The sequence below is a fragment of the Aquarana catesbeiana genome, linkage group LG10 (assembly GCF_042186555.1).
Source record: "Aquarana catesbeiana isolate 2022-GZ linkage group LG10, ASM4218655v1, whole genome shotgun sequence".
Taxonomy (NCBI): domain Eukaryota; kingdom Metazoa; phylum Chordata; class Amphibia; order Anura; family Ranidae; genus Aquarana; species Aquarana catesbeiana.
In genome coordinates this window covers 248,059,128-248,082,730 of record NC_133333.1, presented here as the reverse complement: position 1 = coordinate 248,082,730, position 23,603 = coordinate 248,059,128, and the positions used below count along the sequence as shown (strand labels likewise).

General features: G+C 44.1%; 1 protein-coding gene across 1 annotated transcript in view; it reads left to right on the top strand.

Annotated features, from left to right (window-relative positions):
- The window catches only part of WRAP73 (WD repeat containing, antisense to TP73), a 112,957-nt gene extending 93,203 nt beyond the window's left edge, over positions 1 to 19,754 (top strand). Inside the window, exons 6-12 of the mRNA XM_073603593.1 lie at positions 1,349 to 1,435; positions 7,536 to 7,670; positions 7,754 to 7,831; positions 12,479 to 12,584; positions 14,723 to 14,848; positions 15,672 to 15,863; positions 18,243 to 19,754. Coding sequence (XP_073459694.1) covers positions 1,349 to 1,435; positions 7,536 to 7,670; positions 7,754 to 7,831; positions 12,479 to 12,584; positions 14,723 to 14,848; positions 15,672 to 15,863; positions 18,243 to 18,355 — 837 coding nt within the window. The 3' untranslated portion in view covers positions 18,356 to 19,754. The remainder of the gene's footprint in view (positions 1 to 1,348; positions 1,436 to 7,535; positions 7,671 to 7,753; positions 7,832 to 12,478; positions 12,585 to 14,722; positions 14,849 to 15,671; positions 15,864 to 18,242) is intronic.
- The last annotated feature ends 3,849 nt before the right edge of the window (positions 19,755 to 23,603 follow it).

The window sequence follows — 23,603 nt, the reverse complement described above, 5'->3', positions numbered from 1 at the left end:
GACTATACCGCCGGCAAAGTGCCTCTGCAGAGGCGCTTTGCGGTGGTTTTAACCCTTTCTCGGCCGCTAGCAGGGGGGTAAAACCGGCCCGCTAGTAGCCGCATACCGACAGTAAAGTGCCACTTACAATAGCGGCGCTTTACCGCCGTTAACGCCCCCCGCCCCAGTGTGAAAGGACCCTAAGAGAATCGCCGGTATTAAAAATACCGGGATCATGGTTGTAACATCAACCATGATCCCTGTAAAACCGCCTCCCTACCGCAATGTAGTATGTGTGTGTGTATACATATATATAACGTGTGTGTGTGTGTATATGTGCATGTGTGTGTATATATATATATATATATATATATATATATATATATATATATATATATATATATATATATAATATATTGTGGCCAGTAGGGAAGCGGTTAAAATTGCACATGCTCGTGGAATGGCGACAAAATGGCCTCATGTGTGGTGCAAACACTGTTTACATATTCGTGCGCAAGTTACGTATGCGTTTTGCTTTTGTTTGCGAGCACGGAGGGATAAGGGTGCTTTCATTTTTTTTTAGGTGCGTCATTTTTTACTGGCAACCTTTTCTAATTTATTGGCAGGAGAAAATTACCTGTTTTTTACTGGCTGCCAGTAAAAATACTGACGGTTGGCAACACTGATGGGCGTGCAATTTTAAAGCGTGACATGTTTGGTATCTATTTAGTCGGCCTAACATTTTATATTTAAAAAAAAAAAAATATTTAAAAAGTGATGGAAAAAATAAAAATATTTGTGTGTGTGTGTGTGTGTGTGTGTATATATATATATATATATATATATATATATATATATATATATATATATATTTTTTTTATTGCACCCCTGTCTCCCTGTGCTTGCGCACAAAGGCCAACATGCGTGTCAGTCCCGTACGCACGCAAACAGCGATTGTCCCGCACATGTGAGGTGTCACCATCAGATCATGGGCAAGTAATTCTAGCATCAGACCTCCTGTGTAAATGTGAAGTGGTAACCTGTAAAGACTTTTAAAGCATCGCCTATGGATAGTAAAAATGTACGTTGTTTGTCGCCGTTGCACCTGAGCGAGCAATCTCAAAGCTGTACATGTTTGGTGTATATTTAGTGTAACATCATCTTTAAATCCTACCAAAAATTGGGTTATATATTGTGTTTTTTTGCATTAGAATTCATTAGTGTATTTTTAAAAAATAATTGCATTTGAAAGACCGCTGCGCAAAAACCGTGGGTGATATAGATAACGGGCGCTGCCCATAACAGACGGGTGAATTTATATTCTGCTTTTTTCTTCTTTTTTTTTGTTTGTTTTTTTTTTTTCTTGCAGCACTTTGAGACGGACACTCAGGACCTGACAGGCATAGAATGGGCCCCCAATGGCTGTGTGCTGGCTGTATGGGACTCCTGTCTGGAGGTATGGAAACCAAATCCTCTTGTTTACTAACATGCAACATCACTGACCTGTCTGCTAAATGTCTGGGTGGACGCGGCTCTGAACCCCAGACACGATATTGCCGGTATGAGGGATGCTGCATTCAGTTACTAAAACATACACTATATTGCCAAAAGTATTGTGACGCCTGCCTTTACACAAACATGAACTTTAATGGCATCCCAGTCTTGGTCCATAGAGTTCGATATTGAGTTGGTCCACCCTTTGCAGCTTTAACAGCTTCAACTCTTCTGGGAAGGCTGTCCACAAGGTTTAGGAGTGTGTCTATGGGAATGTTTGACCATTCTTCCAGAAGTGCATTTGTGAGGTCAGGCACTGATGTTGGATGAGAAGGCCTGGCTCACAGTCTCCGCTCTAATTTATCCCAAAGGTGTTCTGTCGGGTTGAGGTCAGGCCAGTCAAGTTCTTCCACCCCAAACTCGCTCATCCATGTCTTTATGGACCTTGCTTTGTGCACTGGTGCTCAGTCATGTTGGAACGGACTGCACCTAAATGAGGAGGGTGCAGATCTGCTGGGAATGAAGATGGCCAAAAAGTTAGAGGGGTTTTTAAACTAGGCGATGGGGGGGAGGGTCCAGAGACAGTGATAGCCAGCGCGGATGATATTCCAGAGGGTAGTGTTGGGGGCATTAGTGGTAGGTTAACCAAAGCACAAAAACACAAGGTGAGTATAGTAGCAAGTCCTAGTTGCAATTTTGAAACACCCAATACGAGGACAATATGCGACCGGTCTAAACTATGTGGCATGTTCACCAATGCCAGGAGCATGGCAGACAAGATGGGTGAACTAGAGATACTGTTGTACAAGGAGGATTTGGATTTTGTGGGAATTTCAGAGACCTGGTTCAACAGCTGTCATGATTGGCTGGCAAACATTCAAGGGTATACCCTATACCGCAAGGATAGAGAGGGTAAAAAAGGGGGAGGGGTATGCCTATATATCAAGAATAATGTACAAGCGAATGTGAGAGATGACATCACTGAGGGAGCTAGAGAGGAGGTGGAATCCTTATGGGTAGAGCTCCAAAGGGATGAAGCTAAGGGGAAAATAATACTGGGAGTATGCTATAGGCCCCCTAACCTGAAGGAGGAAGTGGAGACGGATCTCCTATCACAAATTGGATTAGCAGCAAGGATGGGAAGTGTTATCATAATGGGGGATTTTAATTATCCAGACATAGACTGGGCGGAGGGAACCGCGCATTCATTTAAGGCTCGCCAGTTCCTTAATGTCTTGCAGGACAATTTTATGGGTCAGATGGTAGACGCACCAACTAGAAATAAAACATTACTGGATCTACTGATTACCAACAATACAGACCTGATCACAGATGTGGAAATACGGGGCAATTTAGGTAACAGCGATCACAGGTCAATTAGTTTCAGTATAAATCACACAAATGGGAAACATAAAGGGAATACAAAGACACTGAATTTCAAAAGAGCCAACTTCCCTAAACTACAAACCTTGCTAAAAGGCATAAATTGGGATAAAATATTAGGAACAAAGAATACGGAGGAGAGATGGGTTTGCTTTAAGAGCATATTAAATAAGGGCATTAGCCAATGTATCCCATTGGGTAATAAATTTAAAAGAGCGAACAAAAATCCTGGATGGCTTAACTCCAATGTAAAAATGCATATAAAAGCAAAGGAGAAGGCCTTCAAAAAATACAAGGTTGAGGGATCATCCTCAGCATTCAGACTTTATAAAGAATGCAATAAGAAATGTAAGGGTGCAATTAGGACGGCTAAGATAGAACATGAAAGACACATAGCGGAGGAGAGCAAAAAAAATCCCAAAAAATTCTTTAAGTATGTAAACAGTAAAAAAGGGAGGACAGACCATATTGGCCCCATAAAGAATGAGGAAGGACATCTGGTTACAATGGATGGGGAGATGGCAAAGGTATTGAATTTATTCTTCTCCTCAGTCTTCACGAGTGAATCGGGGGGCTTCAGTAACCAAAACTGCAGTGTTTATCCTCATGACACAACACAGGAAGCACCTCCATGGTTAACAGAGGACGGAATTAAAATTAGACTTGAGAAACTTAACATTAATAAATCACCGGGACCAGATGGCTTGCATCCGAGGGTACTTAGGGAACTCAGTTAGGTGATTGCCAGACCATTGTTCCTAATTTTTACAGACAGTCTATTGACTGGAATGGTACCAGCTGATTGGAGAAAAGCCAATGTAGCACCAATATTTAAAAAGGGCCTAAAAAACATCCCTGGGAATTACAGACCAGTTAGCCTAACATCAATAGTATGTAAAATCTTGGAGGGGATGATAAGGGACTATATACAAGATTTTAGTAATAAGAACGATATCATTAGCAGTAATCAACATGGATTCATGAAGAATCGTTCTTGCCAAACCAATCTATTAACCTTCTATGAGGAGGTGAGTTGCCATCTAGATAAAGGAAGGCCCGTAGACGTGGTGTATCTGGATTTTGCAAAAGCGTTTGACACAGTTCCCCATAAACGTTTACTGTACAAAATAAGGTCCGTTGGCATGGACCATAGGGTAAGTACATGGATTGAAAACTGGCTACAAGGGCGTGTTCAGAGGGTGGTGATAAATGGGGAGTACTCAGAATGGTCAGGGGTGGGTAGTGGGGTTCCCCAGGGTTCTGTGCTGGGACCAATCCTATTTAATTTGTTCATAAACGACCTGGAGGATGGGGTAAACAGTTCAATCTCTGTATTTGCAGATGATACTAAGCTAAGCAGGGCAATAACTTCTCCGCAGGATGTGGAAACCTTGCAAAAAGACCTGAACAAATTAATGGGGTGGGCGACTACATGGCAAATGAGGTTTTGCTCCCTATTTGGTCTGTTATCTTTACCATTTAAAGTGTTTTTCTTATATCAGATGTGCAAAATAAGTATCTGCTGATCCTACCAGAAATCCAGTAAGCTTGTAACTTCTACTTTGCCTCTGCTGCACTGAAGTCTTAAGCAGTGTTATAAGCCCGGCCAGGATCACCGCTGTTAACTACACAACATCTCCCCTCATTTTATGGGGTGACGTGAGGGGGAGGCGCTCTGTAGTCAACTGCAGGAGCGAACAGCCTAGAATGATTATACTGTATTCTGCTGCTCATTAGATACAGTATGGTGAGTGTGTATTGTCACCTTAGGACAGGAAGCCTGGTACTGGCAGGATCAGCAAGTGAAAATAAAAGCTGCAAGATAATAAGAGAAGTATTTATTTTTTTCTTTTTATTTATTAATCATACTTACCTAGGTGGATGCTGCATCTATCCCCCTGCGCCAACATCACTGAGAAACGAGCGATCAAACTCCCCCGATCACTCAGTTCTCAGGGCTCTCTGAGCAGAGAGCTGTTGACCTGTCAGTCATCGCTCTCTGCTCTGCCCCCCCCCCCCCCCCCCAATTACTGGAGCGCTTGGGTGTGGAGGGGGTGGGAGCGGTTGGTGGTTTGCTGAGGACCTGAGCCGGGTGCCAGTCCAGGTATGTGGGTGGATCCTGACTCCATTGACGCGATCTTGCCTGAGCCTGGACCGGCTCTTTGACGTCACAGCGGACGGCGGGATTCAGCCCACTGTCTGCTGAAAACGGGTCACAGGAGTGCAGAAGGAACTTTTACCACCATCATGACCGGGGAGGGCATTTTGTGCTTTTCAGTACTGCCCTTCTTTAACTGGCAATTGCGCGGTCATGCAACGTTGTACCCAAACAAAATGTATATCATTTTTTTCACACAAATGGAGCTTTCTTCTGGTGGTATTTGATCACCTCTGGGTTTTTTTAATTTTTTATTATATAAATGAGAAAAGACCGAAACTTTTGCAATGAAAATAACCCCCAATGTTTTCTACTTTCTAATATAAAACGTATCCGATAAAGAAGAAAAAAAATTCATAAATTTAAGACAAAATGTATTCTGCTACATGTCTTTGGATTAAAAAAAAAGATTCAAAGAGTGTATTTTGATTGGTTTGAGTGAAAGTTATTGTGTCTACAAACCATAGTATATACACCGGAATTTACGCAGATATAGATGCTATTCTCTAACAGCGATGATCAGCGACTTATGTTGGGACTGTGATCAGGTGGCGGACAATCTGGCACACACAGACATTATCTGGGAGGGTCACTGACACTGAGATAGTGACAATAATACAGTGATCAGTGATAATACTGTACTAATGACACTGGCTGGAAAGGGGTTAAAGCGGAGTTCCACCCAAAAATGGAACTTCCTCTTTAAGGGAAGGTGACCCACTGACATGCCACATTTGGCATGTTCTTTTTATTTGGGGGGGGGGGGGAGCAGATACCCACTTTTTGGAGGGTCCTAGCTCCCACTTCCTCCCGGGGCTCCGTGGCGCCGGAAGTAAGTTCACCCCCCTCTCGGCAATCATCTGGGACATGTCACAGGTCCCAGATGATTGCCCGGCTAATCACAGCGCGCGGCTCGTGCATGCGCAGTGCATTCCTGGCTGTGAAGCCACAGACGGGTGCCCACAGTGACAATGCCGGCGAGAGGAGCGGGGCTTCGATCCCCCGCATCACTGGACCCTGGGACAGGTAAGTGTCCGATTACTAAAGTCAGCAGCTGCAGTATTTGTAGTTGTTGACTTATTTTTTTTTTTTTTTTTTAAGCGGAACTCCGCTTTCATCTAGGGGTGATCAAGGGGTTAACTGTGTGCCTAACTATGTGTAATGTGTGTTGATTTTACTTCTTGATTTGGCTGTTTTTTTTTTCTCCCTGCTTTTCAGGGTTTAGAAACAGCCAGACTGTTTCTATGCACACATGTTTGTAAACACAGAACTCTGTGTGATTGACCACAGCCGATCAGCAGATTTCAGCCAAAATCATTGGCTGAAATCTGCTGCCAAACTCATGCTGTGTCCAATCACCACATAGGTCTGCAGAGGGTGCACCCCCCCCCCCCCAAACCTGAAAGAAAGGCCTGACGTACAGGTACGTGATTATGCCTGTACATGCTGCCTGCTCGCAGTATATTTACTATAAGTGGCCGGCAGGTGGTTAACCGCTTGCCCGCCGTATACTGTGTATATATATATATATATATATATATATATATATATATATATATATATATATATATAGCTACAAGGCAGGTCTCCTGTGTATAATCCTGTACCTGTATGTGATCCTGCACTACTGGGTCTGGGGCGCGCACGCATGCCACCGGCGACCTATTCTCGCTGTGACTCGACACAGCCGGAGCCAGTGAGTGGGAACCAGCCGATCGTTAGGGACACAGGCAGAACGGCGATCTGTGACATAGGAAGGTAGTGATCCTGTGTTCCTACAAAGCAGGAACACAGATCTCTGCCTTCCTCTGGTACAAGCACCTCCCCCACAGTTAGTAAGCACTTCCTAGGTACACATTTAACCCTTTGATCGCCCCTGATGTTAACCCCCTTCCCAGCCAGTGTCATTAGTACAGTGACAGTGCATATTTTTAGCACTGATCACTGTATTAGTGTCACTGGTTCCCACAAAGTGTCGTTGTCTGATTTGTCCGACGCAATATCTCAGCCCCACTATAAGTCGCTGATCTCCACCATTACTAGTTAAAAAAAAAAAAATAAAAAAATAATCCCATAGTTTGTAGACTCTCTAACTTTTAAATTGATGAAGAAATTCGAATTTTTTTTTTTATTGGATATGTTTTATAGCAGAAAGTAAAAAGAGAAAATAAATATATATACATACATACATACATACATTATAATAAATATATATATATATATATATATATATATATATATATATATATATATATATATATATATATATATATATATATATTATTATTTATTACAATATAAAAAATAATTTTTTTTATATTATTATTATTTTTTGTTTATAGCGCAAAAAATAAAAACTGCAGAGTTGACCAAATACCACCAAAAGAAAGCTCTATTTGGGGAGGGCAAGTGGTTAAAATCTCGATAGATACACTTGATTTTGGGGTGAAGTTAGATGTTTTTACATTATCCTGGAAGCTCCAGTGCTCCATATTTGATCTGACATGTCGCCATTCTCCAGTACAAGGTGTTACTCTACTCTCTGGACGGACGCCTGCTGTCCAGCTACAGCGCCTACGAGTGGTCGTTGGGCATCAAGTCCGTCGTCTGGAGCCCCAGCAGCCAGTTCCTCGCGGTTGGCAGCTACGATGAGAAGGCATGTACACAGACGTGACCAGATCTCGTTTTCCAGGATGAATCTACAAGCATCATTAATCTTGTTTGGTTTTCCTCTATTAGGTTCGAATACTCAACCACGTTACATGGAAGCCAATCAAAGAGCTGGCACATTCCGCTACTATTTCCAACCCAAAGACAGTAAGTAACCTGGGATGGGCTGATCCGGGCCCTGCGGCCCCTGGGGAGGGATCGTTTGAACTGGTCTTCCTCTCAGGGTGGCATTTAGACCCAAAGCAGAAAGGCGCTCGGATTTGACACATTGCCCAGTACGGCTCCTCCGTGACAGGATGAGGAATTCCTCCGCCGTAGGATTAGCACAACTGATAGACGCAGAGCTGTGTATTTATATGGGGATCATCAGCTGTTTGATGACTCCATTATTATTATAGCAGGGCCGGCTTCTCACAGCGCTTCTGTACATAGTATCTGCATCTGCAGTGTTACATGCTTGCCTTTTCTTCGCTCCAACCAGCTCCTTAAAGCAAATACTCGACTATGAAGAAGCATTTGACTTGCTCCGTCTATAAATAAAGAGTAATGAAAGGACTCATGTACTTGCCTTTCCTGGAGAAGACACAACTAAGGCCTAGCCTAAGGCTGCATTCGCACCTGAACAGCGGGTTTTGAGCCTTTTTTTTCAGGCGTTTTTATGGGCATTTTTGTACAGCGTTTTTAAGGCGCTTTTTAGCTTTGCCGCTTTTTTTAAGCCAATAGAAAAAAACATCATCGGTTTCATCATTTGTTATATAATTATTTATTTTTTGGTCAGGGCTTTATTTTATTTTTTTTCGATTAGTAACTTATTGTTTTATTTATATTTTTTATTATATCTTTTTTGATTAGTGGTTAATTAAAGTGGTTTTAAAAGCACAATATATTTTACCTTCATGCATTCTATTAAAAAACCTTCTGTGTGCAGCCCGCCCCCCCCCCCCCCCCCCCAATACTTATCTGAGCTCCATCTCGATCCAGCGATGTCCAGGAGAGCCTTGTCTCTCCGGGGACTTGCACTCCTGATTGGCTTTTGGCAGCAGCAGGAGCCATTGAGCCAATCAGGAGACAGAGAGGGGAGGGGCCAAGCCATGGCTCTGTGTCTGAATGGACACACAGAGCAGCGGCTTGGCTCGGGTGCCCCCATAGCCAAGCTACTTGTGGGGGTACTCAGCAGGAGGGAGGGGCCAAGAGTGCCGGTGAGGGACCTGAGAAAAGGAGGATCAGAGCCGTTCTCTGTATATCCACTGCACAGAGCACATAAGGAAGACATCTTTGTTGTTTTTTTAAAATAAAAAATACGACTTTAGTATTACTTTAAAGTGATATTAAGTCTTGTTTTTCTTTGTTTAAAAATAACAAACATGTTATACCTATTCTGTGCAGTGGCTTTGCACAGCGCAGCCCCGATCCTCCTTTTGAGCCCTTTCACACTGGTGCGGTTTGCAGGCACTATTGCGCTAATAATAGCGCCTGCAAACCGACCCGAAAGTGCCGCTGCTTTGATTCCAGTGTGAAAGCCCCGAGGGCTTTCACACTGGAGCGATGCGCTGGCAGGACGGGATAAAAAGTCCTGCTAGCAGCAGCTTCGGAGCGGTGAAGGAGCGGAGTGTATACCGCTCCTTCACCGCTTCTGCCCATTGAAATCAAATCAAAGGCGCTTTGCGGTGGTATTTAACCCTTTCTCGGCCGCTAGCGGGGGGTAAAACCGCCCCGCTAGCGGCCGAATACCGGCGGTAAAACACCGCTAAAATAGCGGCGTTTTACCGCCGACGCTGCCCCAGTGTGAAAGGGCCCTTTCTCGGGTCCTTCATCGGCGCTCCTGGCCCCTCCCTCCTGCCAAGTGCTCCCACGGCTCAGCCCAGCCACACCTCTATCCTCATTGGCTCACTGACTTTGACAGCAGCGGGAGCCAATGGCGCCTGCTGCTGTCTCAGCCAATGAGGAGGGAGTCCTGGACAGTTAATACTCTCATGCAACATCACTGGATAGAGATGGGGCTTAGGTAATTGTAAGGGGGGCTGTTGCACACAGAAGGTTTATTTATCTTAATGCATAGAATGCATTAAGATAAAAAATACACCTGCCTTTAGAACCACTTTAATTTATATAATTTAATGTATATTATTTTATTTATGAATAATATAATTTTTTTCATTTAATACTTCATTTATTATTATTTTATTGAATTTAAGCAGAAAAATTCCCTAAAACAAGTAAATCGTGCGTTACAATGCATTTCTATGGAGAAAAAACTCTCCAGCCCAAAACGAGCTACAAAAGTAGCTTCAAAAACTTGTTTGAGCTACAGGCGACTTGGAGTGGAGATGTGAACTATCTCCATAGAGAATATTTGATTTGGTTTTTTTTGTTTTTTTTTCTCCCTGAGTTTTGGAGCTTCCAGCTCCAACACGCTCAGGTGTGACTGGGGTCTAAGAAGAAGGATCTAGGTTCTAGGTTATTTTTTGAAACCTGGAGATAAGGTAAGCAAAGAGCTAGGCTTTTGGTCACATGACTGGTACAAGAGGGTGCATAGAGCAGCATTTTCTCCAGGAAAGGTATGGTTTTTTTTTTTTAGCACTTCTGTTAGTCTTCTTGTCTCTTGTCCATTGATAAGACACCCAGTGTTATACTGCCACCTGCAGGACTAATGGACACTAGGCACATGGACAACTGAAGGCCAACCCCCCTCCCCCAGAGCCTATAACCCCTCCCACCTGCTCAGTTTTGCTTTGTGTCCTCCTCAAAATAGATTACTTATTCCCCTTTTGCTATATTTTTTGCATCAATTGGAAGATTCTACTATCAACAGCTACTGGTAGATTCATGCCGGATATTGAAAATACTTGTCCCTCCAGTTAGCCAATGACTGCAGGTTTTTCCCCAGTTTTAGTATACTGTGTCCCAGTGAGGCCATTTTTAACTTTTATGTTAACACTTAAGTATAAAGAAGGTTTGCTTTAATCTGTTGCTGTCCATGTACCCCATACAGTGCTGTGCAAAAGTTTTAGGCAGGTGTGAAGAAATGCTGTAAATGAAGAATGATTTCAGCAATAGAAGTGTTGTTTATTTTTTATCAATAAACAAAATAGAAAGTAAGATAACAGAAGAGAAATCCAAATCCAGTGAATGTTTGGGGTGACCACCCTTGGCCTTCAAAGCAGGATCAGTTCTTCTAGGTAGACAGTATTTGAAGGAACTCGGCAGGTAGGTTGTTCCAAACATCTTGGAGAAGTAAGCACAGATCTTCTGTGGATGTCGGCCGTGGGGTCCAAACCATCACTTCCAGGACTCTTTGTTTTCTTTCTTTACACTGAAGATAGTTCTTGACCACCTCATTACCAGGCACTAAACCCCCTTCCTGCCCAGGCCATTCTTCAGCTTTCAGTGCTGTCACACTTTGAATGACAATCACGCGGTCATGTTACACTGTACCCATGTGAATTTTTTTTATCGTTTTATTCACACAAATAGAGCTTTCTTTTGGTGGTATTTAATCACTCCTGGGTTTTTAATTTTTTCCTAAAAAAAAAAAAAAAAAAAAAGACCAAAAATTTTGAAAAAAAAAAAAGTATTTCTTAGTTTCTGTCAGTAAATTTTGTAAATAAGTAACTCCTTCACTGATGGGCGCTGATGAGGTGGCACTAATGAGGAGGCATAATTGTGCCGCACTTATGGGCACTGATAGGTGGCACTGATATGTGGCACCGATGAGCACTGATGGGTGGCACTGGGCACAGATAGGTGGCACTGATGGGCACAGGCGACACTGGTGGGCATTGATGGACGGCATTGATGGGCAGCAGTGATGGGCATCACTGATGGCCAGCACCGACGGGCATCACTGATGGCCAGCACCGACGGGCATCACTGATGGCCACTGATTGCTGGCACTTGCTGCCATTTTTCTGCACACCAGTGCTTAATAGCAGCGATTAGTGACTTTTATAGCGGGACACTTTCGACAACCAGTGCCACTAATACTGTGATCAGAGCTTAAAAATATGCACTGTCACTGTACTAATGACACTGACTGAAAAGGGGTTAACATCAGGGTCGATCAAAGAGTTAATTGTGTGCCTAAGCAGTGTTTTACTATATACTGTGGGAGGTGCTTTTAATACGGGAAGAGATGGAATGTATTCCCTGCTTTGCAGAGACACAAATTCCATCGCTTCCCTCCTGTCAGAAGGGCGATCTTCCTTGTTTACATAGGCAGATTGCCTAACTATTGGCAGGTGCCGGAGGACATCTAGTACCGCGCAGCCGCCGATCAGTCTCCGCTGTGTGTGCCCCCTATCCGGAAGTGTTAGATCATGTGTGTATATATACGTGATCTGGTGCACCGGTGCTGCCATGTTGCATTAAAACTTCTATAGTGTGGACCTGAAGGGGTGAATAGTGCACTACTCAAGACAATTCCGAGGTTATGTCTGACCCGCTCTGCGTTGTGCTGTTCCTTTGGATGCTGTATGTCCTATTGAGGTGCATTTTAACTGCAGGCAAAGCAGGCCAAAGAAAGCCTTTTCTTGTATCGTGCTGCCTTTGCCATTTTCACACCTTTTGCCTTTTGAGTTCGAAGAGCAAATACAGCGTTGGAAAAGAACGCCCGTCAACATCAACCCCAACACACCAGTATGCATTTACACATTGAAAACCTTAATAAAATAAAAAAAAAACAAATTGCACCAATTTTCACATTTTGACTTTGCCCTGGCAAGCTGGACATATCTGTAGAGATGATGGGGATCGTTACATTCCTCTGTTCTTGTCTGATCTGGGCTTCTGTTGCAGGTTGTTTATCAGGAGGTGGACAAATGCCAGACTGCAGTTCCAAGTCAGCTTACCTTTCCTCCCCATCGGGGGGCGCCAAGCAGCCTCTTTGCCGTCCACAGTAAATGTGAGTGGGTCATGTGACTGTCTTGTCCAAAATTCCCGTTTTGCTTTTTGTCTGTTTCACAAAAGGAATTTCCCGTTTTTATGATTTTCTTCTTTGCTTTGGCTAATGATGGGCATGGAACAGAGCGCTATAGATTGGTAGCCAGTCCCAAGTTATGCTTTTTTTTTTTTTTTTTTTTTTTAATTGGTTTAAATGCAGGGGTCCCAAACTGGCGGCCCTCCAGCTGTTGCAAAACTGCAAAGTCCCATCATGCCTTGGCCTGTGGGAGTCATGCTTGTAACTGTCAGCCTTGCAATGCCTCATGGGACTTGTAGTTTCGCAAAACAGCTGGAGGGCCGCCAGTTTGATACCGCTGGTTTAAAATTTAGATTTAGAATAAGTTCACCTTTACAAAACAAATAAGAAAAGCACTTTTTTTTTTTTTTGCAGGTAAAAAAATATGCATTTATTATTTATTTTTTTTGTAAAGCATTGCACCTGTGATCAGATTGTGGGTGTAATCTCAGGCTCCCGCAGACTGTCTGTGTAGCTGTACCTCCAATATAGGCAGGCAGTTCAACTCTTGACAGGAAGCTCAATGAACTAACTTCAGCAGTGCTTCTCAACTCCTGTCCTCAGGACCCACTAACAGGCCAGGTTTTAAGTATTACCTTGGGGGGAGATGCAGACTAGAATACTGCAATCACTGAGCAGCAAATGATATCACCTGTGATGTATTTCAGTTATTTTGCAAACCTGGCCTGTTAGTGGGTCCTGAGAAGCGCAGTTGAGAACCACTGACCTAGAGCGATCAACAGCACCCTGGTAGTTCATTGAGAATTACAAGCCGACAGCCGCAAAGGATGCTGGTACTTGTAGTTTTCACATTCACAGAACACTTCAAATGAATGACGTGACTGGGTGGGCAGAATTGGGGGGCGGGGCTTGTGACAACGAGCCGGAGAGTGGCGGAGATCACCCGCTCGCTGTCCAAACAGGGGATCGAGGGGGGCGCTGGTGCATCTGTAACATGTTACGTGTTACACCCTGAATATGGGTGTAACACATTGCAAAACTTTTGTCCTGCAGGTGGGTGTTGGGCCTGATGGAATCTACCTTCGAGGCGGTTCCTTTTGCGCAGTTCCATATAAGCTCCTTTCAAGTGAGATCCTGGTGTAAAGTGCACACCAAGGAGGGGAATGATGTCGCAGCCAAAACCATACAATGTCTCTCCAGGGGCAGGTGTGGGAGCTGATAGAGCGGCAAATCACAAACCAAGAAGCAAAAAAATTACAAGAAATAATGCGGAGTTCCACACAAAAATGGAACTTCCGCTTTTTGGAACCCTCCCCCCCTCCGGTGTCACATTTGGCACCTTTCAGGGGGGAGGGGGGTGGAGATACCTAAGACAGGTATTTGCACCCACTTCCGGCATAGACTCCCATGGGAGTCTACGCCACTTCCCGTCCCCACCGCGCTGTCTGCTGGGAACGCACAGCTCCCAGGAGAGAGCGGGGACCACTTGGGACGCGCAGCGCGACTTGCGCATGCGCAGTAGGGAACCGGGAAGTGAAGCCGCAACGCTTCACTTCCTGCTTCTCTCACCTAGGATGGCGGCGGCAGCTGCTGAGAACCGAGCGGGTTCTCGGCGTCCCCTGCCGACATCGCTGGACCCTGGGACAGGTAAGTGGCCATGTATTAAAAGTCAGCAGCTGCAGTATTTGTAGCTGCTGGCTTTTAATATTTTTTTTTTTTTGGCGGTGTGGGTGGACCCCCGCTTTAATGAGTATCATAAAAATAAAAACCCTCTATCTCTAAAGCTGCACATTAACGTGCAACCAATCACACTTTTATGATGTCTTTAGAAAATAAAAGGTTTGTGTGCATTTATATATATATATATATATATATATATATATATATATATATATATATATATATTTATATTGATATAAAACATCAGTTTGAAAACTTGATGGTAAAATAAACAATCATTACAATAGTGGTAAAAAAACGCCATCTACCAGCTGAGATCTCCCTGTTTGTCCATTGTGATTGTGGATGGCTGAAGATTGGTGATTGGAAGCATTGTGTGATATCAGATGTGCTTTCTGCCTCTATATTTTTTATTTTTTGTATTCACCTTCTTTTCCCTCCAGATGAGCTGGCTGAGCTGCCTGTGTCCTTACGCACCATCAAACCCGACACGGATCGTGCAAATCCAGAATTTGGCATTGGAATGCTGACGTTCAGTCCTGACAATCGATACTTGGCAACCAAAAATGGCACGTTAATTTATCAGTCTATTCCTACAGCGGGAGACAGCAGGAGGCAGTGGAGGAGCAGATGTGTGTTTCTCTGCACAGGACACATACATACATACCTTCATGCATATATAAAACTATATGGTGTGTATGTGTGTGTGTGTGTGTATATGTATATATATATATATATATATATATATATATATATATATATATATATATATATATATATAGATATATAATATCTATATATATATATATCACATTTTATTCCTCCATATATTAATATATATGCCATATATTTTTATAGATACATGACGGGTATGTATGTGTATAGACAGTGTGTGTGTGTGTATATGTACACACACACATATATATATATATATATATATATATATATATATATATATATTTATTTCAGGTACTTGTATAGCTCTGTCAATTTACGCAGCGCTTTACATATACATTGTACATTCACATCAGTCCCTACCCTCAAGGAGCTTACAATCTAAGGTCCCTAACTCACATTCATACATACTAGGGACAATTTAGACAGGATCCAATTAACCTACCAGCATGTCTTTGGAGTGTGGGAGGAAACCGGAGGAAACCCATGCAGGCACAGGGAGAACATGCAAACTCCAGGCAGGTATTGTCGTGGTTGGGATTCGAACCAGTGACCCTTCTTACTGCTAGGCGAGAGTGCTACCCACTACACCACTATATATATTTATACTGGTTTTTACTTCTGTATATATCAGTTGCAGTGAGTTGAAAATGTAGCATCTCATAATGTGTAATGGCCTTTTTTTTTTTTTTTTTACATTTTTGCTGTATCTTTCAGATAACATGCCGTATTGTGTGTGGATCTGGGACATCCAGAAGATGAGGCTGTCTGTGGTGTTGGAGCAGACGTCAGCTGTGCGCTCTTTTCAATGGGACCCCGTCCAGCCTCGGCTGGCGATCTGCACTGGAAATAGCAGAGTGTATTTGTGGTCTCCCAGCGGCTGTGTCTCTGTCCATGTACCTGTAGAAGGTAAACAGCGGAATATTATTTTTGGGACTCCTTGTATTGCCTTTCTTATCTGACATGTATATTTAGTGCTTTACCAAGAACATTGAACTGTTCTCATCAGTCGCCTGTGCCACAAGACCTTACAGTCTTATGTCCACCATTTTCATCCACAGATTATTTTTAAGGTTATGGCAGGAAACTGGAACAGTTTGAAAAGACATACAAACAAATATTTAAGCTGAACGCTGGGGCAGAGTTAAAACTACTCTTGCAGCATCCTGTTGACCCTCTTCCCCCCCCCCCCCCATCCTGCCTTTCTCAACACACACGGAAAGAGTCACTTTTGTGTGGGGTACCAAAAAATCTGTTTTATTTACCCTACCTTTCTGTTTTTTCGGTGCTCCCTTCTTCCCTCTGATGCCCCAGGTACATGACGGCATCACAGTGCGACCAACAGAAGGAGCGCCGAAGTTGAACCAGCTTTTGGGGGACAGGTCATGTAGAAGGAGCCTGTGGGGAGCAAAGGGAAATGATGGAGGATAAAATTGCTTTTAAATGGTTCTTTTCAGACCAGAACGAACATATAACCCTTACAGTGCAGGGGCAACCCCAATTCAAAGGCAGTTTAGTAATTTCTCTGTAGTTCAGCATTAAGCTGATATAAGAATTTAGCAATAGAGTTTACATCTACTTCAACTTTTCAAAGCTATTTGAAAATGGACTTTTCTTTTAAAGGGGTTGTAAAAGTTCGGGGTTTTAAAAAAAGCAAACCTGTCATACTTACCCTTGCTGTGCATTTGGTTTTGCACAGAGTGGCCCCAATCCTCCTCTTCTGGGGTCCCTCAGCGGCGCTCCTGGCTCCTCCCCTTCTCGAGTGCCAAGTTATAGAAGCGCTCTCGTTCGTGGACACCCGTTCGGGCGCGCTCCTGTGTCCTGCTTCTGCGTCTATTGACACAGAAAGCAGGACTTGGCCTCGCCACCCCGGCACCCGCATCATTGGATTTGATTGACAGCAGTGGGAGCCAATGGCTGCGCTGCTATCAATCTATCCAATCAGGACAGGAGACACCGGCCAGAGCTGGTGTGCTTGTTCCTGTCGTGGGAAACATAGGGCTCAAGTAAGTATAACGGGGGGGCTGCTGAATGACAGAAGGTTTTTCATCTTAATTCATAGAATGCTCACTTTTTATAGGTTGCTGTGGTTTATACAAAGGGGGGGGGTGGGATTTACTAAAACTGAAACACAAAATTTGGTGCAGCTGTGCATAGTAACCAATCGGATTCTAACTTGAGGTTGTTCAATTGAGCTTTGACAATAAAACCTAAAAGCTGATTGGTTACTATACACAGCTGCACCAGATTCTGTGTTCACCAAATTTTGTCAGGCTGGGTTCACTTTTATTTGCGAATTGGTTGCGGTTTTCACCGCATCCAATTCACATGACATGCGATTTTCACCGCATCCAATTCACATGACATGCGATTTTCACCGCATCCAATTCACATGACATGCGATTTTCACCGCATCCAATTCACATGACATGCGATTTTCACCGCATCCAATTCACATGACATGCGATTTGTGACCGGCTGTCAATGGGTCTGGTTCACACATGTCCAGGGTGGCTGCAGTCCGGATTAAAAAAGGGTCTGGTGCATGTTTTGGGCCCGGTTCAGGTGCGAATTCAGGCACCTAAATCACACCTGAACCGGTGAACAGATGCGCACCAGACCTCAGGCATGAACCCCGGACCCGCATACGTGAACCTGGCCTAAGTCTCCCCCTAAGGCCCCTTTCACACTGAGGGTCTGATCGGGTTGTCGGGTATGTCCACTGACACCCGCCGGCATCCAATCCTGTCTGCTAAAAACAGACGAATGATGATCCGTTCCCCATCCGTCTGGCGGATCGGATCAGATTAAGGTCGGATGGAAACAGGCAGGTGGTCTGTTTCCATCAAACCGCCCCATAGAGAACAGCGGGCTGTGTCTGCTCTGCATAGTTGCAAAAAAAAAAAAAGGGGGTCCACTACCCCCACCTGTGACTGGCCATTACAGTAAGCAGCATTGGAGGGCAAATAGATATAAACAAGGCCAAGGATAAATTCCAAGCTTACTTACCAACCAGCCTGCGGACAAACAAATCAGCCTGTCTAACAGTATGTGTTAAAAACAGGGGTTTAGTCTGCACACATTTGCAAATACATGCATAAGCTACTCTGTGTCTTCTCTGCATAGCGGACCTGTCATTCACCTGCTCAACGGAGAGATTCCCCACTGAGCAGGTGGATCCGCTTGATGAAATGGGCCTTAGTGTTCTATTGAACTTGTCTGGTTGTTAGTAAGGCCTCTTATCCCAACCACCACCTTTTAATAAATCTCATGTTTTTCTGGTTTCAGGTAATTTCAGTGTCTTGTCCCTGTCTTGGCATCCTCTGGGAGAAGACTCGCTGCTGCTTCTGAGCAAGGACCATCTGTGTCTGTGTTACCTGGAGGCTGAAGAAGAACGGTGACGTCATGAGACCGTCCTACAAAAAAACATGTTTACATGATCGCTCTACCAGCAGACGTCTGGCTATAAATGAACAGGCTCTAGTTGTGTCTGGGTTGTACCTTTCCATGACGGGGGTGTATTCAGTATGGTCGTGTGTAGCATAGCACCGATCTGAAGTCACCTGAAATATGCTGATGTGACTTCCTGAATACTCCACCATTGTTTATTCTGCTGGACTTCTGTATTAATGCCTATCTCTGGAAGATGCAACGTGTGCCCCATCCATAGTTTTTACACAGTAACAAGACGCAGCTATTTTGGGGCAAATGATTTGAATGTGCCATCAGGGCAATTTGAAGAGTTTTTCATAAAGATTTTAATGGTTACAGGGTTCTGTTGAGGTTAAAGTTAAACCCTAACTTTTTAAACACAAACCTCCCCTACCTTAAAAAAAAATGCATATATACAGTATACATACACTCCTTCTTTCCAAGGCTTTCCTGGCCAGTCTGATGAGGTTGCGGGTCATTTGGCGGCGGCGGTGGGATGGGAGGTCTTTATTGCTGAACTTACTGGCGCTCACAATATGGCGTGTGAAGGCAGTCCAGTGCAGACTCTGAGCCCACGCCGGGGCTCAAAGGAAGTGGTTTAAAATGGCTGAAATTCATCTTAAAAGATGACATCTAGTGAATGAAAGGAATTACTACATGGGGCAGCTGTATATATTTTTGTTAGTTAAGGGATAAGTTCACCTTTCATAACATGTTAGACGCATATTCCGGGGGTAACATTTTATAAAAGCACCGGCCCCCGATCTGACAGCTAGAGGGGGCTTTTCTCCTCCCCGCTAGCTGTTTTATTCACAGTGCTCTGTGAATTGAAAACTACAAGTCCCAGCAGCCTTAGCGGTTGTCAGCTTGTAGTTCTCAGTGGGCTACCACGGTGCTGTGGGGTGGTGTGGTAGTTCATTCATGCTTCCTGTCAGATTGTATCGTTTCCTCGTACAAGGAAGCAGATACACTGACAGATCTGCAGGAAACCTGCGTGGTATCAGTGATCTGCTGATCGCTGGTGCAATGCTTTACAGGCTCCTGCAAAAAAATAATAAATGCATATTTTTTTAGCAAGAAGTGAACCTAAAGCGGAGTTCCCCCCACATTTTTAACTTTCCACCATCCAGCAGTAAAGCGTGCATTCATTGCAATTTCGCATATCATTTTTTTTTTTTTAAAACACTTACTGCTGTATTTCTTCGAAGTATTCCTACTTCCTCCTCCTTGGCCGCGCGGATCATTTCCGGCTTATGTGTCCTCAATCCCAGTACACAACAGGCATCGCCAGTGTTAAGCCGCTACCCATCAGAATATGCAACCGAAGTGACGTTGCGTTGCAGCCATCTTGGTGCACTCGTCCGCAGTAAGCCTAGAGTTAGAAGTCAGCAAGCGGACATCTTTATACACCCACCGGAGTCTTGCTTTTCATAGATATTTTTAACAGTAAACTCAGCTTATATATATTGTATTTCACTTTATAAGCTGAGTTTACTGTTAAAAATATCTGTGAAAAGCAAGACTAGGGTGGGTATATAAAGACGTCCGCTTGCCGACTTCTAACTCTAGGCTTACTGTGGACGAGTGCGGGTGTACCAGGATGGCCGCGACGCAACATCACTTCGGTTGCATAGTCAGATGGGTGATGGCTTTCTGACAGGACACCGGGTGGAAGCATCGAGAGATCAAGCGGTGAATGCTGGGCATACAGCACCACCATATCCCGGAAGAGACTGCTAGTGGGCTTCACATGTGTCCCCACAGTAGAGATGGAAGCGCTCTGCAGAGCAAAAATAAACAGTAAGTCATTTAAAAAAAAACACAAATTGAGCGGCAATATGTTAAATGACATGGATTTAATGTTTTAATATAGTATAAAAGAACGGATTACATTAAAAAAAATGTAAATTCTGGGTGGAACTCCGCTTTTAAAGCTTTTTCTTTTCCCTTTATTTATGATTTTTTTTTTTTGTTTGTTTAAACGGAGTTCTTCTTCAACCAAACAATTCAGGGACAAAAATAATCTCCAAACCCATCCTGTGACCCTTCTAGAGCCTGTCATAACTCATAACCTTTACCATCTTTTTTCCTAAAGTCCTGGTATGTCTTCTGTATGGCGAATTGTTGCAGCAATCCTTGCAATACATCAGATGCCTCATTTTTGTATGTTGATTTTTTAAACTTTTTTTATTATGATACTGGGAAATGTCCGAAACCTCTACAGGCACCAAAGAGACATGCAGAGGTCACAACGTCCATCTCATTGAGGCAGCTTGTTTGGGCCTCCTCAGCCCCAGGGACCCTGTAGCAGCTGATACTGTGTATCTGTGTCCATCCTCCTGCTTCTATACCAGGCGGAAGCTGTAGCTGCTAAATGATTTCTTACCAATCTGTTTTCTCCCCCTAAGGCTGCATTCACACCTGAGCGTTTCATTTTCAGGCAGAAAGTCGCGTGATTTTACTGCGCTTCTGTACAGGTTAAAAGGTTACCAGTTCAAAAAACAGAAAGTCGCCTGTAATCTGCCTAATAAAAAGAAGCTCATGTACTTTTTTGAGCTTCAGGCGTTTTGCTTCAGGCGACACAACGCTCAGGTGTGAACAGGGGCCATTGAAATGAATGGGGTTTTGCTTGTTTTGGAACGTTTTATGAGCTGAAAACGCTCAGGTGTGAATGCGGCCTAAGGCTCAGTTCACACTGCAGACTGGTTGCAGGTGCGGGAGTCACATCTGTTCTTGCTCCCGCAACCACCCGCAGCCAAATTGTGCTGCTCTAAGAGTTGTGTGTTGCTGCCACCCCCCACCCCCCCCCATGCACCTGGCGCGGGAAGCGCAGGGAAATCGCATGGTCTTTTTGGCTGTGTTTTTGAAAAGGTATACACTTTTTTTTTTTTTTACAGAAAACTCCGGCATGGCAGCCCATTCGAATTAATGGGCCGCCGTGCCCGCACTAATGTCAACCGAGCCTAAAGTATTTCAGACATTTATAGCTAATGGGAACTGCTGTGGATGGCATATATCAGTATTCCCCAATTTCTGGTTCTCGGGGACGGCCAGCATGATTTCTAGAAGTCCCAGCAAGGGGCACACATTGTGTGATAATTAGAAAAGTGTTGAAGTGTAGAAGCTCCCTTGTTTCACTGTTGATTCTGTGTACAGCGCTGCAAGAAACGGCTTCAGTACTTTATTTAATTCAGGCACTCTGTCCTCCTAGAACGGCAAAAATGTATAGCACACGTTACAATTTCTCTGGAAATAAACAGACATGTTGCAAAGCATCCAATCACTTCTCACATGAGAAGTCCAGTACCGTTAGAATTGTATTAAATCGGGCAGCTGGATTCTCCTGTGTGCCAGTGAATGCCCATGTGTGACTCTGGTGGGATTCTCATCCATTGAGGGATGTAGGAAGTCTGTTTTTATAGATGGATAATTACACAGAGGAGCATAGAAATATTACAGAGGTAGATTGAGGGCACTTTTTTTTTTTTTTTTAATGCTCATTATAGTGCCACCGGAGGACTGGATGGAGAAGTTTGGTGTGGTTGTGTGTGTTAGATTTGGACCCTCCAGAACACATAGCATTCCATGTTCATAGAATGTAAATTGTGATGTAAATAGTACAGATCTAATTTATGTTTGTCAATAAACTTTACATTTTCATTTTGTAGTATTGGTTGTGATTGTGTGTAGAAATATATGTATTGTGGACAAAACCGATGTAGACTTTAACTGCATCTGTGCATTGGTTGGGTGGGACAAGCGGCGTTCTAGCGTTCTAAGTGGATGTGCCGGTGCGCCCTTCCTTTCTGTCCCCTTCCACCGGACATAGCGGATTACAGGTTGGCGTACCGGGCCACTGTGATTGGCCCTGGTACCATTACCAATTAGTGATTACGTGAAAAGTGGTAAACAATGGTTGTCATTCAGTGTGTAGTACTGTGATCTTTGTGATTGGTCCTGTACCATGTTATCACTGTGACCAATCGCAGCAGCCCTGTACCATGTAAAGGCTATGGCCAGTCACAGCTATCACAATCATTCTCTGCAGTTATTACCTTTTGTACCACCACCCCCTCTCTTTTTAGAATGTAAGCTCTACGAGCAGGGCCCTCCTGTACCTTTTGTATTGAACTGTACTGTAATTGTGTCGTTCCCCCTTATACATTGTAAAACGCTGCGTAAACTGTTGGCGCTATATAAATTGCGTATAATAATAATCACAATAGTAAACAATGGCATTATGAATGGATGCCAAACAATGTTAATGTTTGCTTATACAGGTGATTGGGGGGCACTGAGTGGGTGGCGGTGATTGGGGGGCACTGAATGGGTGGCGGTGATTGGGGGACACTGAATGGGTGGCGGTGATTGGGGGACACTGAGTGGGTAGCGGTGATTGGGGGACACTGAGTGGGTAGCGGTGATTGGGGGACACTGAGTGGGTAGCGGTGATTGGGGGACACTGAGTGGCTGGCGGTGATTGTGGACACTGAGTGGCTGGCGGTGATTGTGGACACTGAGTGGCTGGCGGTGATTGGGGACACTGAGTGGGTAGCGGTGATTGGGGGACACTGAGTGGGTAGCGGTGATTGGGGGACACTGAGTGGCTGGCGGTGATTGTGGACACTGAGTGGCTGGCGGTGATTGTGGACACTGAGTGGCTGGCGGTGATTGGGGACACTGAGTGGGTGGCGGTGATTGGGGGACACTGAGTGGCTGGCGGTGATTGGGGGACACGGAGTGGGTGGTGGTGATTGGGGGACACGGAGTGGGTGGCGGTGATTGGGGGACACGGAGTGGGTGGCGGTGATTGGGGGACACTGAGCGGGTGGCGGTGATTGGGGACACGGAGTGGGTGACAGTGATTGGGGACACTGAGCGGGTGGCAGTGATTGGGGACACTCTTGATGATCTAGAAATCTGCTTCCATCTACCAGGATGATGAAGATGAAACAAAGGTGGACATTTCAGTAAGACGATGATCCCAAACACAAAGCTAAGGAAACTCTCCATTGGTTTCAAAGAAAGAAAATAAAGCTGCTAGAATGGCCCGGTCAATCACCTGACTTGTATCCAATAGAAAATCTATGGAAAGAACTAAAGATCAGAGTTCATAAAAGAGGCCCACGGAACCTTCAAGATTTGAAGACTGTGTGGAAGAATGGGCCAAAAATCGCACCTGAGCAACGCATGAGACTAGTTTCTCCATACAGGAGG